The sequence below is a fragment of the Notamacropus eugenii genome, chromosome 5, assembly GCF_028372415.1.
Source record: "Notamacropus eugenii isolate mMacEug1 chromosome 5, mMacEug1.pri_v2, whole genome shotgun sequence".
NCBI classification, from domain to species: domain Eukaryota; kingdom Metazoa; phylum Chordata; class Mammalia; order Diprotodontia; family Macropodidae; genus Notamacropus; species Notamacropus eugenii.
In genome coordinates this window covers 405,538,553-405,563,766 of record NC_092876.1, presented here as the reverse complement: position 1 = coordinate 405,563,766, position 25,214 = coordinate 405,538,553, and the positions used below count along the sequence as shown (strand labels likewise).

Sequence of the window (25,214 nt, the reverse complement as noted above, 5' to 3'; positions counted from 1 at the left end):
GATAAGAACTCACTGTCTGACAAAAACTGCTGGGAAAAGAGGAAAATAGTGTGGCAGAAACTGGGCACAGACCAATGCCTGACCCCATATACCAGAATAAAGTCCAAATGGGTACACAATCTAGGTATAAAAGCTGATACTATAAACAAATTAAGGAGGCAAGGAATAATTTATTTGTCATATTTATGGAGAATGGAGGAATTTATGACCAAACAAGAGACAGAGAATATTATGAAAAGCAAAAAGGATAATTTTTATTACATTAAAAAGTTTTTACACAAAGCTAATGCAATCAAGATTAGAAGGGAAGCAGAAAACTAGGAAAGAATTTTTACAACTAGTGCCTGTGATAAAGGCCTCATTTCTAAAATATATAGAGAACTGAGTCAAATTTACAATATAAGTCATTCCTCAATTGATAAATGGTCAAAGCATATGGACAGTTTTCTGAGGGAGAAATTAAAGCTATCTATACTCACATGAAAAAATCCTCTAAATCACTATTGATTAGAGAGATGCAAATCAAAACAACTCTGAGGTACTACATCACACAGATCAGACTGGTTAATATGACAAAACAGGAAAGTAATAAATGTTGGAGAAGATGTGGGAAAGTTGGAACACTAATTCACTGTTACTGGAGTTGTGAGATGATCCAACTATTCTGGAAAGAAATTTGGAACTGTGCCAAAGGGCTATAAAAATGTGCATACCTTTTTACCCAGCAATACCCCTTCCAGGGCTGTGTCCCAAAGATATCATAAAAAAGGGAAAAGGACCCACATGGACAAAAATATTTATAGCAGCTCTTTTGGTGGTGGCCAAGATTTGGAAATTGAGGGGCTGACCATCAACTGGGGAATGGCTGAGCAAGCTGTGGTATATGAATGTAAAGGAATACTACTGTTCTACAAGAAATGACAAAGAGACAGAATTCAGAAATACCTTAATAGACTTATACGAACTGATGTTGAGTGAAGTGGGCAGAACCAGGAGAACATTATACACAGTATACACTTAGTCTTCCACAGCAGTGCAAGGATCTAATACATTTCCAAAGGACTCATGATGCAAAATGCCATGCACATACAGAAAAAGAACTATGGCGTCAGAATGCAAAATGAAGCAGACTATTTTCTCTTTTGTTATATTTGGTTTTGCTTAGTTTTACTCATGCTTTCTCCCATTTGTTTTAATTCTTCTATGCAACATGACTAATGTGAAAATGTGTTTAGTGTAGAGCCCATATACGATTGCATGATGTTTTGGGGAGAGAAGGTGGAGGGAGAGGTAGAAAATTTAAAACCTATGGAACTGATTGTTGAAAATTAAAAACAAATAAGTAAATTTGGAGAAAAAAAGAAAATTAGATTTTTCAAGGGAAAGTTTCATGTAATAAATGGACATGATAAAAGATAATAGTAGTGATTTAATAGAAGTAAAAGGAATTAAGAAGAGGTGACAAAAATACACAAAAGAACTATACAAGAAAGATCTTAACATTACAGACAACTGATAATCAAGGTGGTAAGGTTATTGATCTGGAGCTAGACATTCTGGAGAATAAAGTCAAATGGACCTTAGGAAGCACTACTAACAGTAAGGTTAAAAGAGGTGATGGAATACCAGCTGAGGTATTTAAAATCCTAAAATATGATGCTGTTAAAGTGTTGCACTCAATATGCCAATGTGGAAAATTTAACAGTGGCCACTGAACTGGAAAAGATCAGTTAACTGCCCAAACCTGAAGAAGGAATGTTTGAATTACCAAACAATTGCATTCCTTTCACAGGTCAACAAAGTTATACTTAAAATTCTGCAAGCTAGGCTTCAGCAATATGTGAACAGAGAATTATCAGAAAAGCAGGCTGGTTTTCAAAGAGGCAGAGGAACTAGAGACCGAATTTCCCAACATTGATTGGATTATGGAAAAAGCAAGGGAGTTCCAGAAAAACATCTACCTCATTGGCCACACTAAAGCCTTTGACTGTGTGGATCACAAGGAAACGTGACAAATACTCAAAAAGATGGAAGTCTCACCCAATCATCTTACTTGTCTCTCCTGAGGAACCTGTAGGCAGGTTAAGAAGCAATATTTAGAACAGATCATGGAGCAACTGGTTGGTTTAAGACTGGAAAAGGAGTATGACAAGGCTGTATATTGTTACCTTATTTAACTTATATGAAGAGTACGTCTTGTTAAATGCCAAGCTGGATGAATCAAAAGTTGGAATTAAGGTTGCGAGGAGAAATATTAAATCATCTCAGACATGCAGACAATATCACTCTAATGCCAAAAAAGTAAAGAGGAATTAAGATGCCTCTTGATGAGTGTAAAAGCTGGCTTGAAGCTTAACATAAAAAAAAAAAAAAAACAACCCTTAAAATCTTGGCAACTGGTTCCATTACTTCCTGACAAACAGAGAAAGAAGAAATGAAAGCAGTATCAGATTTTATATTCTTGGGCTCAAAAATCTCTGTAGACTGTGACTACAACCATGAAGTTAAAAAGACACTTGCTTCTTGGAAGGAAAGTGATGGCAAATATGGACAGCACATTAAAAAGCAGACACATCACCTTGCAACAAAAGTCCATATAGTCAAAGCTATGGTTTTTCCAGTAATGATTTATGGCCATGAGAGTTGGACTATAAAGAAAGCTGAGTAGAATCCTATGCTTTATAATTGTTGTGCTGGAGAAAACTTTTGAGAGTCCCTTGGATCAAATCAGTCAATACTGACAGAAATTCAGGCTATATTCACTGGAAGGTCAAATACTGAAGCTGAAGCTTAAATTCTATGGCCATATAATGAGAAAACAGGACTCACAGGAAAAGACCATGATGTTAGGAAAGACTAAAGGCAAAAGGAAAGGAAAAGGGGATGACAGAGAATGAGATGGACAGTGTCATGGAAACAATGAACTTGAACTTGGATTTCAATACTAGAGGATAGAAGGGCCATGGGGTCATGAAGAATGGGACAGGACTGAACGAATCAATAACAAAAACTCACTTAGGATTAAGTTTAAAATGCAGCTCAAAGGTGAAAATCTCAACCATTAATTCTTTTTTTAAATTAATTTTATTTATTTTCAATGTTCTACAATCACTAACATATAACTTAGATTCCCCCCTTCCCCCTCCCACCCTGAGATGGCATAAAATTTTATATAGGTTCTACACATGCATTCCTATTAAATACATTTTCACTATAGTCATGCTGTGTAGGAGAACTAAAATGAATGGGAGAAATCACATAACATACCAAATCGTAATATACACACACACAAAATGATCTGCTATATTCTGCAATTGAATTCCATAGTTCTTTCTCTTAATGTGGAATGCATTTTGCCTTAAAAGACCATTGGGAATTTTTTTTAAGTCCTTGCATTGCAATGAAGTTGCAAGTCTACCAGAAAAAACTCTCACACGCTGTGGTCGCTGCTGTGCACAAAGTTCTCCTGGTTCTGCTCCTTTCACTCAGTATCAGATCATATAAGTCTTTCCAGGCCTCTCTGAAATCTTCCTGTTCATCATTTCTTATAGCATAATGGTATTCCATTATATCATATATCATAATTTATTCAACCATTCCCCAATTGATGCACATCTCCATGATTTTCAGTTTTTGGCCACCACAAAGAATGCTGCCATAAATATTTTTGTACATGTGGGACCCTTTCCCATTTTTATGATGTCTTAGGGATACAGTCCTAGAAGAGCCCTGGAGATTTTTTCCTAAGGAGTTCATTGATTGCTTGTTCAATTTCTTTTTCTGAGATGGGGTTGTTTAAGTATTCAATTTCCTTTTCTGTTAATCTGGATACTCATCACCTAATTTGGATTGTCAAATTTAGGGGCATAAAGTTGGGTAACGTAATTTCTAATTATTGTTTTAATTTCCTCCTCATTGGAGGTGAGTTCACCCCTTTCATTTTTGATACTGGTAATTTGGTTTTCTTCTTTTTTTAAGCAAATTAACCAAAGGTTTATCAATGTTATTAGTTTTTTCATAAAATCAACTATTAGTTTTATTTATTCAATAGTTTTCTTAATTTCAATTTTATTAATCTCTCCTTTGGTTTTCAGTATTTCTAATTTGGTAATTACTTGGGGATTTTCAATTTGTTCTTTTTCGAGCTTTTTCAGTTGCATGCCTAAGTCACTGATCTCCTCTTTCTCTATTTTATTCATGTAGGCATTCAAAGATATAAAACTTTCCCTAAGAACTGCTTTTGCAGTATCCCATAAGATTTGGTAGGTTGTCTCATTATTGTCATTCTCCTGAATGAAATTGTTGATTGTTTCTATAATTTGTTGTTTAACCCACTCCTTCTTTAGGATTAGTTTATTTAGTTTCCAATTAATTTTTGGTTTATCTTTCCATGGCCTTTTATTACATATAATTATTATTGCGTTATGATCTGAGGATGCATTGATTATCTGCCTTTCTGCACTGGATCGTGAGGTTTTATGCCCTAGAACATGGTCAATTTTTGTATATGTGCCATGTACTGCTGAGAAAAAGGTGTATTCCTTTCTATCCCCGTTCAATTTCTTCAGAGATCTATCATATCTACCTTATCCAGTTTATTCACCTCCTTAACTTCTTTCTTGTTTATTGTGAGGTTAGATTTATTAAGTTCAGAGAGGGGGAGGTTGAGGTTCCCCGTTAGTATAGTTTTGCTGCGTATTTCTTCCTGCAACTCTCCCCCAACCTCTCCTCTAAGAATTTGGATCTTATATCTACCACTTGGAGCATACATGCTTAGTAATGATATTGCTTCATTAGCTATGGTGCATTTTAGCAGGATATAATTTCCTTCCCTATCTCTTTTGATTAGATCTATTTCTGCTTTTGCTTTGTTGGAGATTAGGTTTGCTACCCTTGCTTTTCTTACATCAGCTGAAGCACAATATATTTTGCTCCAACCTTTTACCTTTACCCTGTGTGTATCCTGCCATTTCAAATGTGTTTTTTCTAAACAACATATTGTTGGATTATGGCTGTTAATCCACTCTGCTATCTGTCTCCGTTTTAATGGAGAGTTCACTCCATTCATGTTCACAGTTGTGATTACAAAATGTGTCTTTCCCTCCATCCTCTTTCCCACCGTTTGTGCTTTTAGCTCTCCCATCTCCCTTCCCCTCCTCAATAGTTTTCACTTTTGATCACCACCTCCCACAGTCTTCCCTTCCTTCTTTCAACTCCCTCCCTTTTACTCCCCTTTACCCTCACTACTTCTGCCCTCTCTTTTAGCTTCCTCTCCCCTTTCTTCCCTCTTCCCCTCCCACTGCCTATAGAGCTAGTTAAATTTATATACTTAATTAAGTTTATTGTTCCCTCCTTGAACCAAATCAGATAAGAGTACCTCTCAAACAATGCTCATGTCCCTCACCTCTTTCCCTCTACTATAATATAATTTTGTACTTCTTCCAGTGATGTAATTTACCATTTTCTGCTTCTTCCTCTTCACATTTCCTGTTACAATCCCTCTGCATGCTTAAATCACATTTTTATCATTACATCATTTACTTTATACCTGTTCCTTCTTTATCTATGTATGTCCCGTTTATATTTCATAATAGATGTACAATTCTCAAGATTAACAGGTATCATCTTCCCTTATAAGGAGGTAAACAGTTTGCCCAACTTGAGTAACAAGTTTTTCTTTTCCCCTATTTACCTTTTTATGCCTCTCTTGAGACCTGCGTTAGAAGACTGAATTTTCTATTAAGTTCTGGCCTTCTTGTCAGGAAGGTACAGAAATCCCTTATTTCGATGAATATCCATCTCCTTGCCTGAAACGTTATGCTGAACTTTGCTGAGTAACTGATCCTCGGTTGCAGTCCCAGCTCCTTTGCCTTACAGAATATCGCATTCCAATTCCTTTGCTCTTTTAATGTAGAAGCTGCAAGGTCCTATATGATCCTGACTGTAGCTCCTTGGTATTTAAATGGCTTCCTTCTGGCTGCCTGTAGTATTTTCTCCTTCACTTGATAGTTCTGGAATTTGGCAACAATATTTCCTGGTGTTTTTAGTTTGGTATCCCTTTTGGAAGGTGAACGGTGGATTCTTTCGATGACTATTTTGCCCTCTGGATCTAGCACTTCTGGGCAGTTTTCCTTGATGATTTCTTGGAAGATACTGTCCAGACTCTTTTTTTCATCATGTCTTTCTGGAAGGCCAACAGTTCTTAAATTTTCTCTCCTCGATCTATTTTCCAGGTCAGTTGTTTTTCCAATTAGATATTTTACATTTTCTTCTGTCTCTTCATTCTTTAGATTTTGTTTGATTGATTCTTGATGTCTCATAGAGTCATCAGCTTCCACTTGTCCAATTCTAACTTTACCATCTCCTTTTCCATCTGTCCAATTATGCCTTTTAAGGAATTATTTTCTCCAGTTAGTTTTTGTACTTCCTCTTCCATTTGTCCACTTTTCCCAGTCAGGTTTTGTGCTTCCTTTTCTATTTGTTCAATTTCCCTTCTTAAAGAGCTATTCTCTTCAGTGAATTCTTTTTTCATACTTTTAAAATCACTGGCCAGTTTTTCTTCTATTTCCTTCTTCAGTTGTTCCAGGAGAGATATTTGTGCATTCGAGCAGTTCATAGTCCCTTCTGAAGTTTCACATGGGAGTACAGTCTCACTGCTGACTTCTTTGGTATTCGTGTTTTGGTCCTTGTCCCATAGAAAGATTCTATGGTCTTTTCATTCTTGCTTTGCTTCTTCTTGCTCATGATGGTGAGGCTTTGTGTGTTGTGGCCTCTGGTTCTTTCAGTAAGAAACTGGAGAACCTGGTGTTGGTTTGATTGGTGTGAGAAAGCTAAGGGCAGGTGTCATTTTTTTTTTTTTGTTTGTTTTGTTTTGTGTTTCCCTGGATCAGCCCTGGGGCTAGCTTGTTAAATGTTGGGGTGGGGTGGTCTGGTCACAGGAGATCTCTTCAGCTGAGTTGGAGCAAAGGCTAGCTCAGGAGTTTGTGATCCTGGCTGCCCTACTATCTTTCCCTTTACCCTGGAGTACTCAGGCACACCTGGGTCCTAGTGTGAGTCCCCCCCCCCCCATATCCCTCCCCCTCCCGGGGGCTCTTCTCCTTCTGGTTTGCCTCTGCCACAGTAAAAGGAATCCCCCTTAGCTATTTTCCTAGCCTCAGGTGCTACAAGACTGTTTGCCCCTTCTGCTGATCCCAATGATCCAGGATTTTTCTGGGGAAATATTTTATGGTTCTTTTGAGGTCAACAAGGGGAGGGGGAGAGAGCATTTACTGATCACTCTGCCATTTTGGATCCCAGAAGCTCAAGTAGATGACTTACAGATGTTTAATCTGCTGACTGATAGTCTCAGGAGCAGCTGCCACTGTTACCTATTGCTCAGTGGCTGTCACTCATTCGGCTCTGCTGGTCTCCTGCCACTCCACCATTCTGCTGTGCTGCCGCTGCCTCAGGTCACCCTGGGGGTTTCCTGCCTGGTCATGCTTCGACAGGACACTTGCGCTCTGTGGTGTGGACTCACCCCTGCGGAACAGCTCCTTCCCATCTACCTTCTAGTCTGTCCTGGTCTGTGAATCTGCCACAGTCTGTCTCCTATTGGATTCTGTACATCCAAAATTTAGTCAGATTCTCTTTTTAGAGGTATCTGAAGGAAGAGCTTAGGTGAGTAGTTACTCTCACTCTGCCATCTTGGCTCTGCCCCTTCAACCATTAATTCTGCAGGGGCTGTGGTCAAGTCTGTAATGTTTTCATTTCTGCCACAGCCAGAGTAAATGTTATCCATGTCCCAAGTATAAGCTGACATAAGAGGAAAAGTTTAAGGCATTTGAAGAATACTTCTGTATGGTTCAAGTTGTAAGGGAAAATCAAGGGTTCCCAAAGAAAACAGAATCCAGAATTTAATGGCAGAAAAAGGAATCTGATTTGGAGGAGGAGAAACAACACGTCAATATGATGGTGAATGGAAGATGCTAATACTGAGAAAGGGAAGGAAAGGGACAGCTGTACAAGTGGAGTTTAAAAACAAATCTGAACCTTTTTTTCCTGAAGACAGAGCTTGATGCACTATGGAAGCCGCTTTTCTTCCAAATAATAATAGGGTAGATAGAACCAAAGGTAAGACAACATCCAGTAAAGCTCAAAGGAAGCATAAGAGAGTTGGAGCACTTAGCAGAGTGCCTGAAACACAGCAGGCATTTAACAAATGTTTACTGTCCTAGTAGTAAAGAAGTAGTCACTCGTAATTCCAGTAGTAAAGAATTCAATAGTAAAAATCATGGTCTCAAATGTTTATATACTAATGTCCAAAATTTAGGCAATAAGCAAAGGAATTAAAGGTCAACACCAGGAGGCAAATTAGAATTCACAGATAATGGAGACTTGGTGGGATAAAACCCATAACTGGACCATGACTCTGAAGAAGTATGCCTTTTTGAAAAGAAAGCAGGTTGGTAAAGGGAAAGGTGGGTTAACATTGTACATCAAAAAGGTATAAATATGCGAGGAAATCCAGGAACCAGAGTAGAGAACTCAGTAAACATTTATAAAGTACCTCTTAGGTTCTAGGCACTATCCTAAGTACAAAAAGGTAAAAGACAGTCATGGCTTTTAAGAAGTTCAAAGTCTAACAAAGGGAGACAACATAAAAGCAATTATGTACAGGCAGACTATTTATAGAATAAATTGTAAATAAACAACATGGGGCAGGCACTATAATTAAAGGGATCAGGAAATGTTTCCTGGAGAAGGTCTGACTTTGGCTGGGACTTGAAGATGAGAGGAGATAGCACTCTATACATGAAAGATAGCCAAATAGAGAGTTATTTCAGTGAAGAAGAGAAAAGCAGGGACACATGATTTTGTCATGAGTTTGCTAACTGCGTCATAATTCTAGTATAGAAGCGGGAAAGTGTAAGGGATGGGGAACTTCAATTCTCATTCTCATTCTTTCTGCGTGTATCTCCTAAAGAAAGAACATTTGATAACTGTTTGAAATTCCTTAGAATAAGGACAATGTCACCCTTCAAACTAATAAGGGCAAACTCCATTCTGTATCTGATCCTCACTAAAGGGGAAGAATTGGCTGCTGGGGTCGAAATGAAGGGAATCTTAGAAAAAAATAATCCTTGCCGAGTTTGTGACAGGAGAGAATCTGTGCATATTGTGACACATATGCTAGACTTGAAAAAAGCAGATTTTAAAGGATTCAAAGGAAAAATAGGAAAGATCTCATGGAGTAAAATGCTAAAAGGCACAGGAAGGATAGGAGATGCTCAAGAATGAAAGTGAAGACACAAAGGAAACTATTCCAATAAGGAAGAAAAAAAGAGATAGCTATACAGGGAACTCAACAACAAACTTTATATTATAGAATGAAAGGCAAAGAGATGGACTGACCAGGTAATCAAGAATGAATATAAAAATATGGCCCCAAAAGCAAGAGATAGAAAGAGAAATCCCATTTAAAGCTAGGGTAGATACCATAAAATATTTGGAAGTTTATCTGCTAAAACAAACCCAGGGACTGTATGAACACAATTAGAAGACACTTTTCGCACAAATAAAGTCAGATCTAAGTAAGTGGAAAAACATCAGTTGCTCATGGGTAGGCTAAGCCAATATAATAAAAATGACAATTCTACCTAAATTAATTTACTTATTTAGTGCTATACCAATCATACTATCAGATAATTATTTTCTAGAGCTGGAAAAAATAATATCAAAATTCATCTGGAAGAACAAAAAGTCCGGAATATCAAGGGGACTAATGAAAAGAAATGCTAGGGAAGGTGGCCTAGCACTACCAGATCTCAAATTGTGTTATAAAGCAGCACTTATCAAAACCACTTGTTAGTGGGTAAGAAACAGAAGGGTAGACAAGTGGTATAGGCTAGGTACTCAAGATACAGTAGGCAAGGAATATAACAATCAACTATTTGATAAAACCAAGGACCCCAGCTTCTGGGATAAGAACTCACTGTCAGACAAAAATTACTTGGAAAACTGGATAATGGTGTGGCAGAAACTAGGTGCTGGCCAATGCCTCACACTATACACAAGAATAAAGTCCAAAGGGGGACATGATCTAGGCACAAAGATCGATAATATGGACAAATTGGTGGAGCAAGAAATAGTGTACTTATCAGATTTATGGAGAAGGGAATAATTTTTGAATAAAGAAAAGACAGAAAGCATTATGAAGTGCAAGATGGATAATGCTGATTACATTAAACTGAAAAGTTTTTGTACAACCAAACCCAATGCAACCAAAATTCGTAGGGATGTAGTATACTGGGAAAGAATTTTTACAGCTAATCTCGGGGATAAAGGCCTCATTTCTAGAATATATAGAGAACTGAGTTAAATGTACAATAATACAAGTCATTCCCCAATTGATAAATGGTCAAAGGATATGAGCAGGCAATTTTCAGAGGAAGAAATTAAAGATATCGATAATCATATGAAAAAATGCTCTAAATCACTACTGATTAGAGAGATGGAAATCAAAACAACTCTGAGGTACCACATCACACCTATCAGATTGGCAAACATGACAGAACAGGAAGATGATAAATGTTGGAGAGGATGTGGGAGAGTTGGAATACTAATTCATTGTTGGTGGAGCTGTGAGCTGATCCAACCATTCTGGAGAGCAATTTGAAACTATGCCCAGAGGGCTACAAAAATATGCATACCCTTTGACCCACCAATACCACTTCTAAGACTGTATCCCTAAGACATCATAAAAATGGGAAAGGGTCCCACATGTACAAAAATATTTATAGCAGCTCTCTTTGTGGTGGCCAAAAACTGGAAGTCAAGGGGATGCCCATCAATTGGGAAATGACTGAATAAAGTATGGTATGTGAATGTAATGGAATACTATTGTGCCATAAGAAATGATGAACAGGAAGACTTCAGAGAGGCCTGGAAAGACTTATATGATCTAATGCTGAATGAAAGGAGCAAAACCAGGAGAACTTTGTGCACAGCAACAACCACAGCGTGTGAGAGTTTTTTCTGATAGACTTGGAACTTCATTGCAATTCAAGGACTTAAAAAAATCTCCAATGGTCTTTTATGGCAAAATGCATACCACATCGAGAGAAAGAACTATGGAATTCAATCGCAGAATGTAACAGATCATTTTCTTTGTATTACGTTTTGGTTTGTTACATGACTTCTCTCGTTCATTTTAATTCTTCTACGCAGCATGACTATAGTGAAAATGTATTTAATAGTAAGGTATGTGTAGAACCTATATAAAATTGTATGCTGTCTTGGGAAGGGAGCGAGAAGGTAAGGGGGAGGGAGGGGGAAAAATTCAAGTTATATGGTAGTGACTGTAGAACACTGAAAAAAAATAAAATTAATTAAAAATTTTTTTTAAAAAAATATGGCACAGTTCTATACTCAGGATGAGCTAAGGCCAGCAACCAAATAAAGTAAGGAAAATGGAGACTGGAGGGGGTAGAGGTGAGAAGTGAGATGAGTAAGGGATTTTCCTTTAAGCTACACTGGAAGCAAAAGAAGGATCAAATAAAGGAGAGGATTTTTGTTTAGGTGGATATATTGATAATGGAAAAAAGGAGAGAAGGCAAAGCTGTTTAATCCTTAACTATATTTCTGTTTTTTTCTGCAAAAAAAAATTATCTTTAGGTACCATATAATTGGAAAAGGGCACATGTTGGCTTGACTTTTTAAAAAAGTAAGAAAACAAAAGTCTGTAAAGAAGAACAGGTCAGTGAGCTCGACTTTGGGTTTCTGGAGAAATTTTAGATAAACACTAAACAGTTCACTGGTATACACATAGATAGGGAAATAGTGATCACAAAAAGCCAGAATGGCATCATCAAAAACAAGTCATGCCTTCATTTCCTTTTCTGAAAGAATGACTAAGCTAGTAAAGAGGGGCATGCTGTGGCTATAGTTTCTCTACATTTCGGAGAATTTTCAATAAAATATCTCATCCTATTTTTGGGGAGAAGCTGAATTAGAGGATGATGCTAAGCTAGCATTTATGTAGTGCTTTAAGGTTTGCAAGACACTTGGACATGTGTCATCTCATTTGGGAGATGTATTCAGATGGTTGAATGGCCAATTAAATGAGTAGTTCTTAATGGTTCAACTTCCATCTGTCAGAAGGTCTCCAATACAGTACCAAAGGAATCTGTGCTTTGTCCTGTTCTGCTTAATAATTTTATCCATGACTTAGATGAAGGCATAGGTGGCATGGCATTTCAAGATAATCCAGAATTGAGACGAATAGCTACAATCATAAATGATAGGCTCCAAAGTAGCCTGACAGGCAAGAGTATCAGGATAAGTATAAGAAGTAATTCAAAACAGAGCGATATAAAATCTTACGCTTGGATACAAAAGTCACAAGTACGAGGTGAAAGAGGCATGTTTATACAGATATTGTTCTGAAACTTCTTTTGGGGATTTTAGTACGCTGCAAATGGACCCCACCCAATGGCATATCAGGGTGCAGAGGCTGATACTGCACAAAGCACCAATTTAGAAGCTAAAGATGTGAATAAATCAAAGAAATCATCTTTGATACTATTCAGCATCAAAAATTACTGTAAATCTAATTCCACAAGAGTGCAGACTTAAAGAAAAAATGAAAAAAATTTTTTCACAAGGATTATATGAATATCTAGACAAAAATGCAGCAAAAGATTAAAAAAAAAACTCGAAGCAAGAATCTAAAAAACAGAATAACTCAGAAGAGAAAGTGGTTATAAACCTTATTCAAGAAATGGAATCCCTGAAAACTAGAAAAGACAAAAATAAGAGACTTAATGAGACAGGAAGAAAAATTGGAACAAAATCAAATGATTGAAAAAAATAGACAAAATTTAAGATATCTGATATCAAAGAAAGAGTATCTGGAAAATAAGATTAAGAAGAAATAACCTAAGAATCAATGAGCTCTCCAAAAATCATTACTTTAAAATAAGAAGCCTGGACACTTAGGCAAATTAATTTAAGCAACTGGAAGGAGCTGTACGATGAGGTAGTACTACCATGTTAACCTACGAAGACATCAAGGTTGGTTCTGAAGGCATACTTACTTCCACTCCCCCCATTAGTACATTAACACTGGGCAGCTAGGTGGTACAGTGCATAGAACACCAGTGCAGGAGTCAGGAGGACCTGAACTCAAATCTCACCTCAGACACTTGACATTCACTAGCTGTGTGACCTTGGGCAAGTCACTTAACCCCAACTGCCTCATCCTGGGTCATCTCCAGTCATCCTGATGAAGATCTTGTCACTGGATTCAGATGGCTTTGGAGGGGAAGTGAGGCTGGTGACCTGCACAGCCCTCCCTCACTCAAAAACAAAGTCAAGTGCAAGTGGTGTCATCATTTCTCTGATGGCATGGTCTTCTTTGGCAACGAAGGACAAACACACATATTAGCACTACTTCGTTATAAAGTGAGAGCCTGGAAGTGTCCAGAAAAATTCATATAAGGATAAAAACATTGCAAACAAAAACAATTTTTAAAGACTTAAGACCTCTGTGATGAAAGCACTGAACAACCACATCCATAGAGGAACTATGAAGAAGCATGTTCTCCACTTTCACACAGGGATGAACACAAGGGGGAGAAACATATACTTTTGGACATGGCTATATATGGTTTCGTTTTGCTTGCGTATGCTTACTTGTCACTGGGATCTTCTCCCATCCCACCCCTCCCCCTTACTCTTGATTGGTTATATAAAGACGACCAATATAACTTTTTTAAAAAAATGTACACAAGAGATTCAAAGTATGACATTCAGGAAGAAGCACAGATAAGCAGATCTGTTTTAAAAACAATGTGTAGAATTTATTATATACTTCATTTTTAAAGCACTGTAAAAGGGAGATTCATGCTTTCCTAAAGAATCTGTTTTGTGTTCTGCTGTGTGTGTGGAAATGTCCTTTTTACAGTGTTGAAGTTCAGAATGAAATAGAAAATTTTAAAAATGCAGAATGGGTAGAATCTGCAAGACGCAAATTTAGATTTGACTTTGGGGAAAAATTCCTAAGTATCTGAGCCATATGAAAGTGAAAATGCATAACCTCTGAGAGATCATAGGTTCCCTTCTTTGGAAATTTTTAAGCAGAACCTGGTTGACAACTTGCCATGTTATTTTGGAAACTGGCAAGACTGCAAGAGATGAGAAGGGTTAAACAAGGGTGGTGCTTCTGTGAAAGGAGGAAAGGAGGGGATGTCCCCAGAGATGTGGTGGAGATACTGACAAGATTCAGCAACTGACTGGATGTGAAACTTCCCTTTCTTGGTTCTCTTTCCCAAGCAATTTATTTAGTTGTTCCTTTTTTTGCCTTCCACAGTGGATCATCAGTCTTCTCCTACCAGGCAGTCAGAGTGTTGCCCAAGGCTGTGCAGTAAGTCCTCTTCTCCAGTATCTCTATGTTTTCTCTTAGTGATCTCTTCAGCTCCCAAGGGTTCAATTAACTCTATATGGATAACTTCCATATTCAACAAAAGGTTGTGTGTGTGTGTGTGTGTGTGTGTGTGTGTGTGTTTGTGTCTTATGTTTCTCCTCAAGTCTGGCATCACCAACCACTGCTTGATATTGCCACCTGAATATTTGGTAACTGAAGCAAACTCAACATTTCTCAAAATGAATTCATCATCCTTCTCAGTAAATTCGCTGCTACTCCAAATTTTCCAATTAGCCACATGTGCAAACCTTAAAGTCACCTTTGACTCTTTCCTCTCATTTACTTCCTGCATGAAGTCAGTTGATAAGCTCTATTAATTTAGCCCTCATATCTTACATTTGTTTCCACACTACTAAAAAAGTCTTAAAAAGCTCTTCCCAAATCTTAATAAACGTATTATAATTGCCTCCTAATTATTATTCATGACAGTAGATTTTTCTTTCTGTTCCAATATATCATTCACATAGTCACCAATAATTTTCCCCCCAGATCTATGACTTCCTTAATAGGCAATACTGGGTGAGGCGGCCATTTTACCTTAATGAAGATGACCAGGTGCTCTACAACTTAACCAGACAGTTGCTGGGAGCACTAAGAGGCTGTAATTAGGCAGGACATGAATCTAGGTCTTCCTCTCTACCCACTGCATCATGTTACCTATCAAGATATTGCCAAATAGGGGCAGCTAGATGATGAAGTGGATAGAGCATTGTTGGGGTTTAGGAGTGCTAGACACCAAAATTCAAAGGCAAACAATGAGCGGGTCCTGCCTGGAATTAAGTGGACTCAAGTCTTCTTTCAGTCAGAGAAAAGGTTTATTAGAACACTGGTCTGGGTGGGTGAAATTTTAAGAATCTGCCCTACTGTGGCACTTGTATTGACAGATGCTCCAGACTGAATCTGAGCTACTGGCTAGAGTTTTAAGGAATCTATGCATTTTAATGGGAGGCAAGATGGACCTTATATACAGAAAGACTGTGGGAAGGATCTAGGAGTGGCCAAGTGGTCTGGAGTGACTGGGAAGTAAGAGAGAAGGACCCGGAAGGGCTGGGTGCCCCAGGTGAACACCAGGGACCAAGGCCATGTGGGAAGGTCCAAGCACTTTCCTTTTTAGGTCCAGATCCCAAAGACATGGTCTTTTCCTTTTGGGGGTTCAGGTCTCATCTCCATCAGCACCAGGGCTTAGAGTCAGGGGAACCTGAGTTCAAATCAGGTCTCAGACATTTACTAACTCTGTGACCCTAGGCAGGTCATTTAACCCTCCCCCTCTCTGCCAAGATATTGCCAAATAATATTACCAAAGAGAGGTCTGATGATGTCAATGATTTGTTCAAAATGGCTTGCTGCAGCCCTTAGGATAAAATGAACGACTGTATGAAAAAGCATTTATTAAGCATTTAGCCTGGCATTTAAGGCCCTCAACAATCTAAGTAAAAACTATCATCCTTATTTCATGTTATTCCTGTTTAAATGATTTTTCTGGTTCTGCTCATTTTACTCTGTGGGAGTTCATACACATCTTCCCAGGATTCTCTGAAATTCCTCTCCCTTATCTCCCCTACCCCCCAATTCTGCATCCCAGCCACCATTCCTTATAACATGAGAGTATTCCACTATATTCATACACCATTATTTTTTTATCCATTACGTTAATGGGCATTCCTTTAGTTTTGAGTAGTTTGTCACTACAAAAAGCTGTTTTTTCTTTTTTTTGTAAATATGGGTATTATCCCCCTTTCTTTGGTTTCTTTGGAGTATAAACCTGGTAGTGTTATCACTGTGTCAAAAAGTATGCAGAGTTTAATAGCTATTAATGCATAGTTCCAAACTGTTTTCCAGAATGACTGGACCAATACACAGCCCCACCAAAATGCTTGTTCTATTACCTTAAGTTGTCTGTTTAATCACAGCCACTCTAGTATTTGTGGGTCTGAGATAAAACCTTGCAGTTGTTTTAATTTGTAGTTCTCCAAATATAAAAGATTTAAAGTATGTTTTCATCTGGCCACTGATAGCATGAACTTCTTCCTCTGAAAACTACCTTTTCATATCCTCTGACCATTTATCAATTAGGGGGTGACTTTTATTCCTATAAAATGAATCAGTTCTTATATATCTTGGAAAAGAAATCTTTATCAGAGAAATATGCTGCAAAGATTTTTTCCCCTAACTACCAGTTATCTTTCAAATGTTAACAGCATTAGTTTTGTTTGTGCAAAACCTTTTTATTTTATATAAGCAAAACCATCCTTTTAATCTTCTCATCCTTAGAACCTCAACTTTTCACTTGCTCTCTCCCAAACATGGACTGTTCTTTCTTGTCATCTCCACCTACTGGTTTTCCTGGCTTTCTTCAAGTAGAAGCTAAAATTCTACCTTTTACAGTTAGCTTTCCCTAATCCTATTAATTCTAGTGCCTTTCCTCTGGTGATTATTTCCAACTTATCCTATAAATAACCTGCCTGTACATTGCTGTTGACATGCTGTCTCCCCCATAAGACCTTCCTGAGAGCAGGGATTGTGTAATATACTTCTTTGCATCTTGAGTATCCAGCATAGTGCCTAGAACAGAGCAGGCACTTAACAAATGTTTATTAACTGAATGAAGGGTATTTTCTTCTTAAACCTTTAATTTATGATTATCATCCAATACTGGTCTATACCTACTTTTCTGCCCAATTACTTTTCAGTTTTTTCAGAAGTTTTTGTTGAACAGTGAATTCTTATCCCAATAGCTGGGATCTTTGGCTTTATCAAACATTAGGCTACTCTGCTCATTTAATTCTGTTTAATGTATATCAGGCCTGTTAACAATGATTGACCTCTCTCTATTTCTTAACATTTACCAAATCATTTTGATGATTACTGATGGGCTTTTACATTTTAACCAAATTGAATTACTTCCTCTCCCCTCTTTAAACTTAATGTTCCATATCTTTCCTATGTGCATTTATACAGGTTGTCATCTCTCATAAAATGTTCCCCTTCCTCACCTTCACCTTTCAGAAATCTTATCTTCCTTGGTGACTTGGCTTGGGTACCATTTCTTCTCTGAAATCTTCCCAGAAGGTCCCAGTTGCTAATGCTTTCTCCTTCCTCAAACGGACTTTGAATCCTTTTTTCAGTCTTGCCACTGCCCATATTATTTTCTACCTGGTATCATATTTAAGTGTCTTTGTATAGTTTTCCCCAATAAGAATATAAGCTCCTTAAGAGCAGGTTCTATTTCATTTTTTTCTTGCCCAATGCAGGAGCTTAGTAAAGGTTGGTTGAACTGAATTTATATTGCACTTAGCACTAGCGTGGGGAACAACCTGTACAAAAGCATGTAGACTTGAGATGGGATACAGTTTTAGGGAAAAGTAAGTGGATTAGTTTAAATTGCAAAGTAGAGTAGATGAAGTAGGGAGCAATGTGTAGTCATCTGGAAAGCTACCAGAGATGCCAGATTGGGATCATATTATACATCTTCCATCCTCCCTCCATTTAATACTCTACTCTGGCCAAATTGTATTACCCATCATCCCCCTTACATACCCTGTGCTTTTCTGACTCCATGCCTTTGCTCATGTTGCTCATTCACTATTTCTGTAGGCCTAGAATTATCAGAAAGATTAAAAATGATTTATAAAATAAACCTGCAACTAAACAATAAAGGGTATGTACAGGTAAAAAGGAGTATTCCTTAGGATTACCAAGATTTAGAAAGTAGTCATTTCATGAACACTGTGATGTAATATTTTTATAAAATAAGTCAACGAGGTTGTATCTTTTCACAATACAATCTGAGTTGATAGCTTTCAACTGTTATGTTAAAATGGTAAGGAATGATTAAAATTTCAGCTTGAAGATGACCTTAAAAACACAAATCTAACAAAAGTAGATATTTACTTATGGTTTTAATTAGCTGGAAATATGTTCTTTTTAAACTTCAAGAAAAGTGACTCCATTAGTCTTTTTAATACTTAGAGTGCATAAGTTTTCAAACTCATTAACTATCACATAGGAAGAGATTTAGGGGGAAGGATAATGAGTTCAATTTTGTACATGTTGAGTTTGGAATGACTATGCAGCATTCAGGTGGGGAGATCCAACAGGCAGTTGGTGATAAAGTAATAGAACTAAGTAAATATGAGAACTAGATATGTAAATCTGGAAGTCACCTGTACACAAATGAAAATTTAATCTACTGAGGTTTATAAGCTCACTAAAATACAGGGTAGAGAGAAGAAGGCCCAGGACTGTGTCCTGGGGTAAATTCATATACATGAAGAGATATATGGGTGATCATGCAGTACTGAAAACTGAAAATAATCTATTAGAAAGACAGGAAATCTTTGGAAAGAACAATGTTTTGAAAACCCAGAGAGAAAAGGGCATCCAAGATGAAGGGGCAGACAGTGTAAAATGTTAAAAAAAGGTAAAAATGAATGAGAATTATGAAAAGGCCATTGGATTCAGCAACTAAAAAATCACTGATAGACCTTCTAATTTACATGACCAACAAGATGAGGACTAGACATTTTCTCTGACTCCCATGACTCCTCAAATGTCTCCCAAATAGAAATTAGGTGCTAAAGATAAAGCAATTCTAGCTGTCTCCATTGTCTAGGATGGTGGTGTCAAACTCAAATAAAAACAAGGAACACTAAAGTACATGAGGATACTTGCAGAAAATTTCACATTTTAAAATGTGAAATTATCTATGTTTTACTGTATTTTTACTTATTTTGTTAAATATTTCCCAATTAGATTTTAATCTGGTTTGGCCTCACTTAGGAGGGTTGTGGACTGAGTATTTGACACCTCTGGTCTACAAGAGCAGGAATCAAAAAGAAGGTTAAAAATAAAATAACCAAAAACCATGAAAAAACATCTATCCTGAGCTGACTTGGCTCCCTGTTTCCAAAAGAGCAAGGTTACATTAGTGGACACAAAGACCTGGATCACTGGCTGTGCAACAGAACACAAGGACTCTATACACAGACTTGTAACAAAACCCAATCCATCCTCCTTCCCTCTCCCTCTTTCCAGTGTCATGGAGACTCAGGGCTCTAGGCTGCAAAAGTCTCTTCATGTCATGACAAACAAACAGTGCTACCAGCAGCAGTGTTCTGTGCTGGAAAAGATTTTTGCAGCAGAGGAGAGGTCTCAAAATAGAATTCAGTTCTAATACCCCTTTAATGTCCCTCCTCACAAAGTCTCATAGATGCAAACTACAGCAATCAACCCTATAGCACCAGGGCGAGAGCTCTCTAAACTTTCAGTGCCAGGCCAGAGAACTAAGAACAGCAAGGACAAGACATGTGTATGAGAAGCTGTGTAACACTTCACTAAGCCTGTGGAAAAAAGCCCAGAATCCAGATGAGGTAAGCTCTGTCTCCATGCAAAAGTCATTTAGGAAGACATTTAGATTGATGAATTGTGAATTATGCAGCAAAACAAGAGGTTAAGACCTTTGAGATCCAGCTGCCACCACCACCACAAGGGAGGGAATCAGAAAGTGAGTAAAAGATGACAATAAGGCAGGAAAAAGCAAACAAACAACCTGAAATTACCAAAGATGTCAGGAAGAAGAAAACTCAAAGACTATGAACATATATAAAGCAGGTAAATCAAAAGGAAAAAACATTAACAAAAGAAGGAAATATGACCTCCAGATCTATTAAGTTCAGATATCTATGAATAAATACTGCAAAACGAAAGAAAATGATCCAACACATGATGAGGATTCCGTGGAAAGTGACAAGAACATGAAACTTACATATTGTTCTTGAGTGGTTCAAAAGAGAAATGAGAATTACAAGAGAAGAATTTATGGCCTGCACAGCAAAAATAATGGGCAGAATAGAAAAATCTGGAATCTTAAATCTCACTAAAACTCTCTAATTTGTTGTTAACAAGAAATATATTTTAAAAACTAGTATGTATGCAAAATTAAACTGAAAGGATGGAAACAATGTATTAGGTTTCTAATCAATCCAAAGAAGCAGGAGGTGAAATCATGCTATTTGACAAAGCAAAAACAAACTTTCAAAAATACAAAGGATAACCAAGGAAACTATATCATGCTGAAAGGAACAAACTAATACCAGTAACAAATGTACACACTCCAAATTCACAAAGAAAACTTAACTGAGCCTCAAGAAGAAAGAGAGGAACGTAATAGCGATAGGGGATGTCAATATTCCTCTAATAGTTTTTGATTAAGTCTAACGGGGGATAATCAAAACAGAAAATATGGAATAGAAAAAATTCCTGGAGAAACTAGACTTAAAAGACTTATGGCATCTTTAAATGGGACCATAAAAGAATATATATGTTTCTCATCACATTGAACTTTTACAAAAACTGACAGAGATATTGCAAACAAATGTAAAAGACAGATATTGCAAACAAATGTAAAAAGACAATAACAATAAATATGTTCTTTACAGACAATAACAATAAAAGCAGTCACTAGTTCGGGGTCCAGAAACAAAAAACATAGACTCAAATGGAGCCTTAACAATGAAATCCTAAATAATAAGCAAGTCAAAGAACATCACAGAAACAATTAAGAATTATGTGAAAGAAAATGACGATGAAAAAACATACCAAAATTTCTGGGATGCAGATAAAGAAGTCCTCAGAGGAAAAACCATATCCCTACAAATATATATTAACAAAATAGAAAAAGAGAAGATTAATGAACTGAATATGCATTTTAAAAAATTAGAAATCCAGCAAATAAACAAATAAGATGATAAAATTAAAGGAGAAATAGAGAAATTGGAAACAAACCATAGAAATAAGTAAAAGTTAGTTCCTTGAAAAGACTAATAAAATTGATAAACACTTAGCTAATCTGATTTAAAAGAGGGTAGAAAACTAAATCATAAGATAGCAGACGAACAAGGTGAATTACACACCAAAAATGAATAAGGATTATAGAAAGCCATATTCCAAGAAAACTAAGAACACAACAAAAATAGAGTATATGTTAAAAAATATAAATATAAATAGATCTAGCTGTAAAATGATTACCAAAGTAAAAAAAAAAGTATTCCTGGTCATGATGGATTCACAGAAGTATTCTATCAAATTTTTAGAGAACAACTGAAACAGATTATTCTCAAAAATTAAGAAAGCTCCCCATAAGAATACTTCTGGAGATGAACAAAGTCCTAATACATAAACCAGGAAAAGATGAAAAGAATTCAACAACACAGAAAGAAAACTACAAGCCAATTTCATTAAAGAGCACTGACTGAAAAATTTTAAACAAAACTCTATCAGGTTATAGCAGTTTATCCATGATGTCATTCATTATGACCAAGTGGGATTTAAAACAAATATGCAAGGATGGTTCAACATCAGGAAAGCAATCAACGTAACTAATATTAAAAACCAAAAGATTCAAAACCACATAATCATCCCAATCAATACAGACAAAGCCTTTGGCAAACGAGTGTTCTCTTTCATGAAAGAACCCTACAAAGATTGGTAGAGAGGGATTGTTTTTAATATCATAAAAAGATTTATCTAAAACCAAACGCAACCATCATTTGTAATGGAAATACACTAGAATCTATATGAATAAATATGAGAGAGATGTAAGTATGCCCACTCTCTTCACTATTATTTGATATAATTCTGGAAATTCTAACAACAGCAGTAAGACAAGCGAAAGAAAAGGTATAAAGACAAGTAAAGAGGAAATAAACTAATCCTACTTGCTGATAAGTGATATATTTAGAAAATTCTAGGGAATTAGTGCAAATACTAATTGAGACAACAGTTTTAGCAAAGTAAAAGGCTACAAAATCAATCCTACACAATCAACAGCATTTTTTATATAATAACAAAATACAAGAAGCCAACAGGAAAGGAAATTCCATTCCAAATGTCTAAAAATTCATTAACTATCTGGTGACTGACCTAAAAACCAACTTCTATTGGAAAAGATGAAAGAAAAAAACACAAAAGACTTTTACTGAGTTAATTACAAAGTGATCCTTACAAAGAAATAAAGAACAACCTAAAGATTAGGAGGAACAGTCAGTGCTCAAGGTTAGACTGTGCTAACATAATAAAAATGACAATACTACCAAAATTAATTTACACTTTTAATGCTCTACCAATCAAATCACCAAGGGATTACTTTATAGAACTTAAGAAAATAATTACAAAATTCATTTAGAAAAAACAAAACTGTAGGATATGAAGATAAATGATGAAAAGAAACAGGGATCAAAAGGGAATAGCACTTCCTGACCTGTATCTATAACATAAAGCAGTAGTTGTCAAAACTATCCAGTAATCACTAAAAACAGAGAGACCAATGGGATAGACTAGAGAAAAGAGAATCAGAAAGGATGGCACTCAATAACCTAGTGTTTGATAAAGTAGAAAACATGAATTACCTATAAAAACTGCTGGAGAAACTGGAAAGCAGACTTGCAGAAATTAGGCTTAGACTAACACCTCACACCATACTCCATAATGTATTATAAATGGATTTACAACTGTAACAATTAAAGATCATACTATTAATAAAAATTAGAAAAGAAACAAACCACATGCTTCTCACAACTCTGCGTAGGAAATGTACTCTTTCTTAGCCAAACAAGAGAGAGAGGAAATTACAAAAAATAGAAAACTTTGACTACATAAAATTCAAGAGTTTGTACACACAAAATAAATGCAACCAGGATAAGAAGGAAAGTGGTGGAATGCCCCCCGCCCCAAAACTTTGTAACATATTTTTCTGTTAAATGTGTGTATGTGTTTCTGTTAAATGTGCATACATATTTCATATTAGATATGCGTGTATACATGTTATATATGAATATATATGAACATGTTATATATATTATAAACACATATGCAATATGACTGATAATAATAGCAGCAAACATTTATATAGCATTTACCATGTGCTAGCACATTACAATTTTTATCTCATTTGTTCTTCAAACAACCCTGGGAGGTAGGTGGTATTATTATTCCCATTTTACAGATAAGGAAACATGACTTGCCCAGGTTCATACAGTAAGTATCTGGGGCTGGATTTGAACTCAGATGGTCCTGACTCCACACCCAGTGTTCTATTCACTGTGCCATTAAAAACCATTTATTTCCTAGAAGATATGAACAAATAGTTCTCAAAACAAAAACTGCAAAGCATTCACAAACACGTGAAAGAATGTTGTAAATTAGTGATATCAAATTCAAATAGAAAGGTATGACTGGGGCCATGATTTAAAAAACCACAAATTAACATTATCTGTTTTACTGTATCTTTACTTCTTTTCATAAACATTTTTTTATTAGCTTTTAATCTGGTTCCTTCCTCACTTGAGCCTTCTATGGGTCTCAAGTCTGACAGCTATGCTCGAAATCACTAATAATAAGAAAAATGTAAATCAAAACAACACTGAGTTTTCACCTAACACCAAACTACAAAACTGGCAAAAATGACAAAAAAGAGGAAGTCATTTTCTGAGGGGTGGTAGAATGTTAAATACACTCATATATTATTGGTGGAGCAGTGAAATAGTAAAACTATTTTGGTAAGCAATATGGAATAATGCAAATAAAATGATCAAAATGTTTATACCTTGTGAAGCAGAGATTCCATTATCTATCAATAAACACTTATTAAGCACCTATATGCCCCAAGCACTGTGCAAATATAGGACACGCAAAAAGAGGCAAAAGACAGATTCTCCCTTGAAGAAGCTTATAATCTAACAGGAGGAAACAAGATGTGAACAAATATAGACAAAGCAAACAATATACAGGACAAATAGGGAATGACTAACAGAGATAATGGAACGAAGAGGGGCTGGGGAAGGCTTCCTGTAGAAGATGAGATTTTATTTGGGACTTAGATGGAGAGACTGGAGGATGGAGAGACTTCTAGGCATGGGGGACAAGTAAGAGAAAATGCCCAGAACTTAGAAATACTGTGCCATGTTCATGGAACAGCCAGGAGGACAGTGTCAATGGACTTAAAAGTATGTGTTGGGGACTAAGGTGTAAGACTGTAAGGTAGAAGGGGGATAGCTTGTGAAGAGCTTTGAATGCCAAATAGAGCACTATGTATCTGATCCCAAAGACAATGGGTTTGGGGGAGGGGGCGTAAGGAGTGTATGGGAGGAGGGGCCACAGGAGATCACTTCAGTGTTTGAATCAAGGATGGACTGCAGTGGGGACAGACTTAAAAGCAGGCAAACTCAACCACAGGCTATTGTAATAATCCAGATGCAAAGTGATAGATCTTCAATAGAGTGGTGGCAATATCAGAGGAGAGAAGGGTATGTGCAGGACATGTGTTACAAAGGTAAAATCAACAGGTCTTGGAAACAACTTGGATACAGAGGGGTGAGAGATAGTAAAGAATTCAGGATTGTGAGTCTGAGAGACTGGGAAGACAGTGCTGCCCTCTCCAGCAACAGGGAAAGTAGGAAAGGGGAGGGCAGCTGGGAGGTACACTGGATAGAATGCTGGCCCTGGAGTTAGGAAGACTCATCTTCCTGAGTTCAAATCTGGCTTCAGACATTTACTAGCTGTAGGTTCCTGGGAAAGTCACTTAACCCTATTTGCCTCAATTTCTTCAACTATAAAATTAGTTGGAGAAGGAAATGGCAAACCACCCCAATATCTTAGCCAAGAAAACTCCAAATGAGGTCACATAGAGTTGGACATGACAGAAGCAACTGAATATAGGATATAAAGTTTAGATGTCTTAAACACAGTTGAAGATATG

The 25,214-nt window shown here is 36.8% G+C and overlaps 1 protein-coding gene across 3 annotated transcripts in view; it reads right to left on the bottom strand.

Moving 5' to 3' along the window:
* Nucleotides 1-25,214, bottom strand: part of TMEM131 (transmembrane protein 131) — a 274,693-nt gene that overhangs the window by 108,928 nt on the left and 140,551 nt on the right. For 2 of the 3 annotated variants that reach the window (XM_072614596.1, XM_072614595.1), the window contains exon 4: nt 21,059-21,109. The exons of the other annotated variant lie outside the window; for it this stretch is intronic. In XM_072614596.1, coding sequence (XP_072470697.1) covers nt 21,059-21,109 — 51 coding nt within the window. The remainder of the gene's footprint in view (nt 1-21,058; nt 21,110-25,214) is intronic. 3 annotated transcript variants of the gene reach the window in all.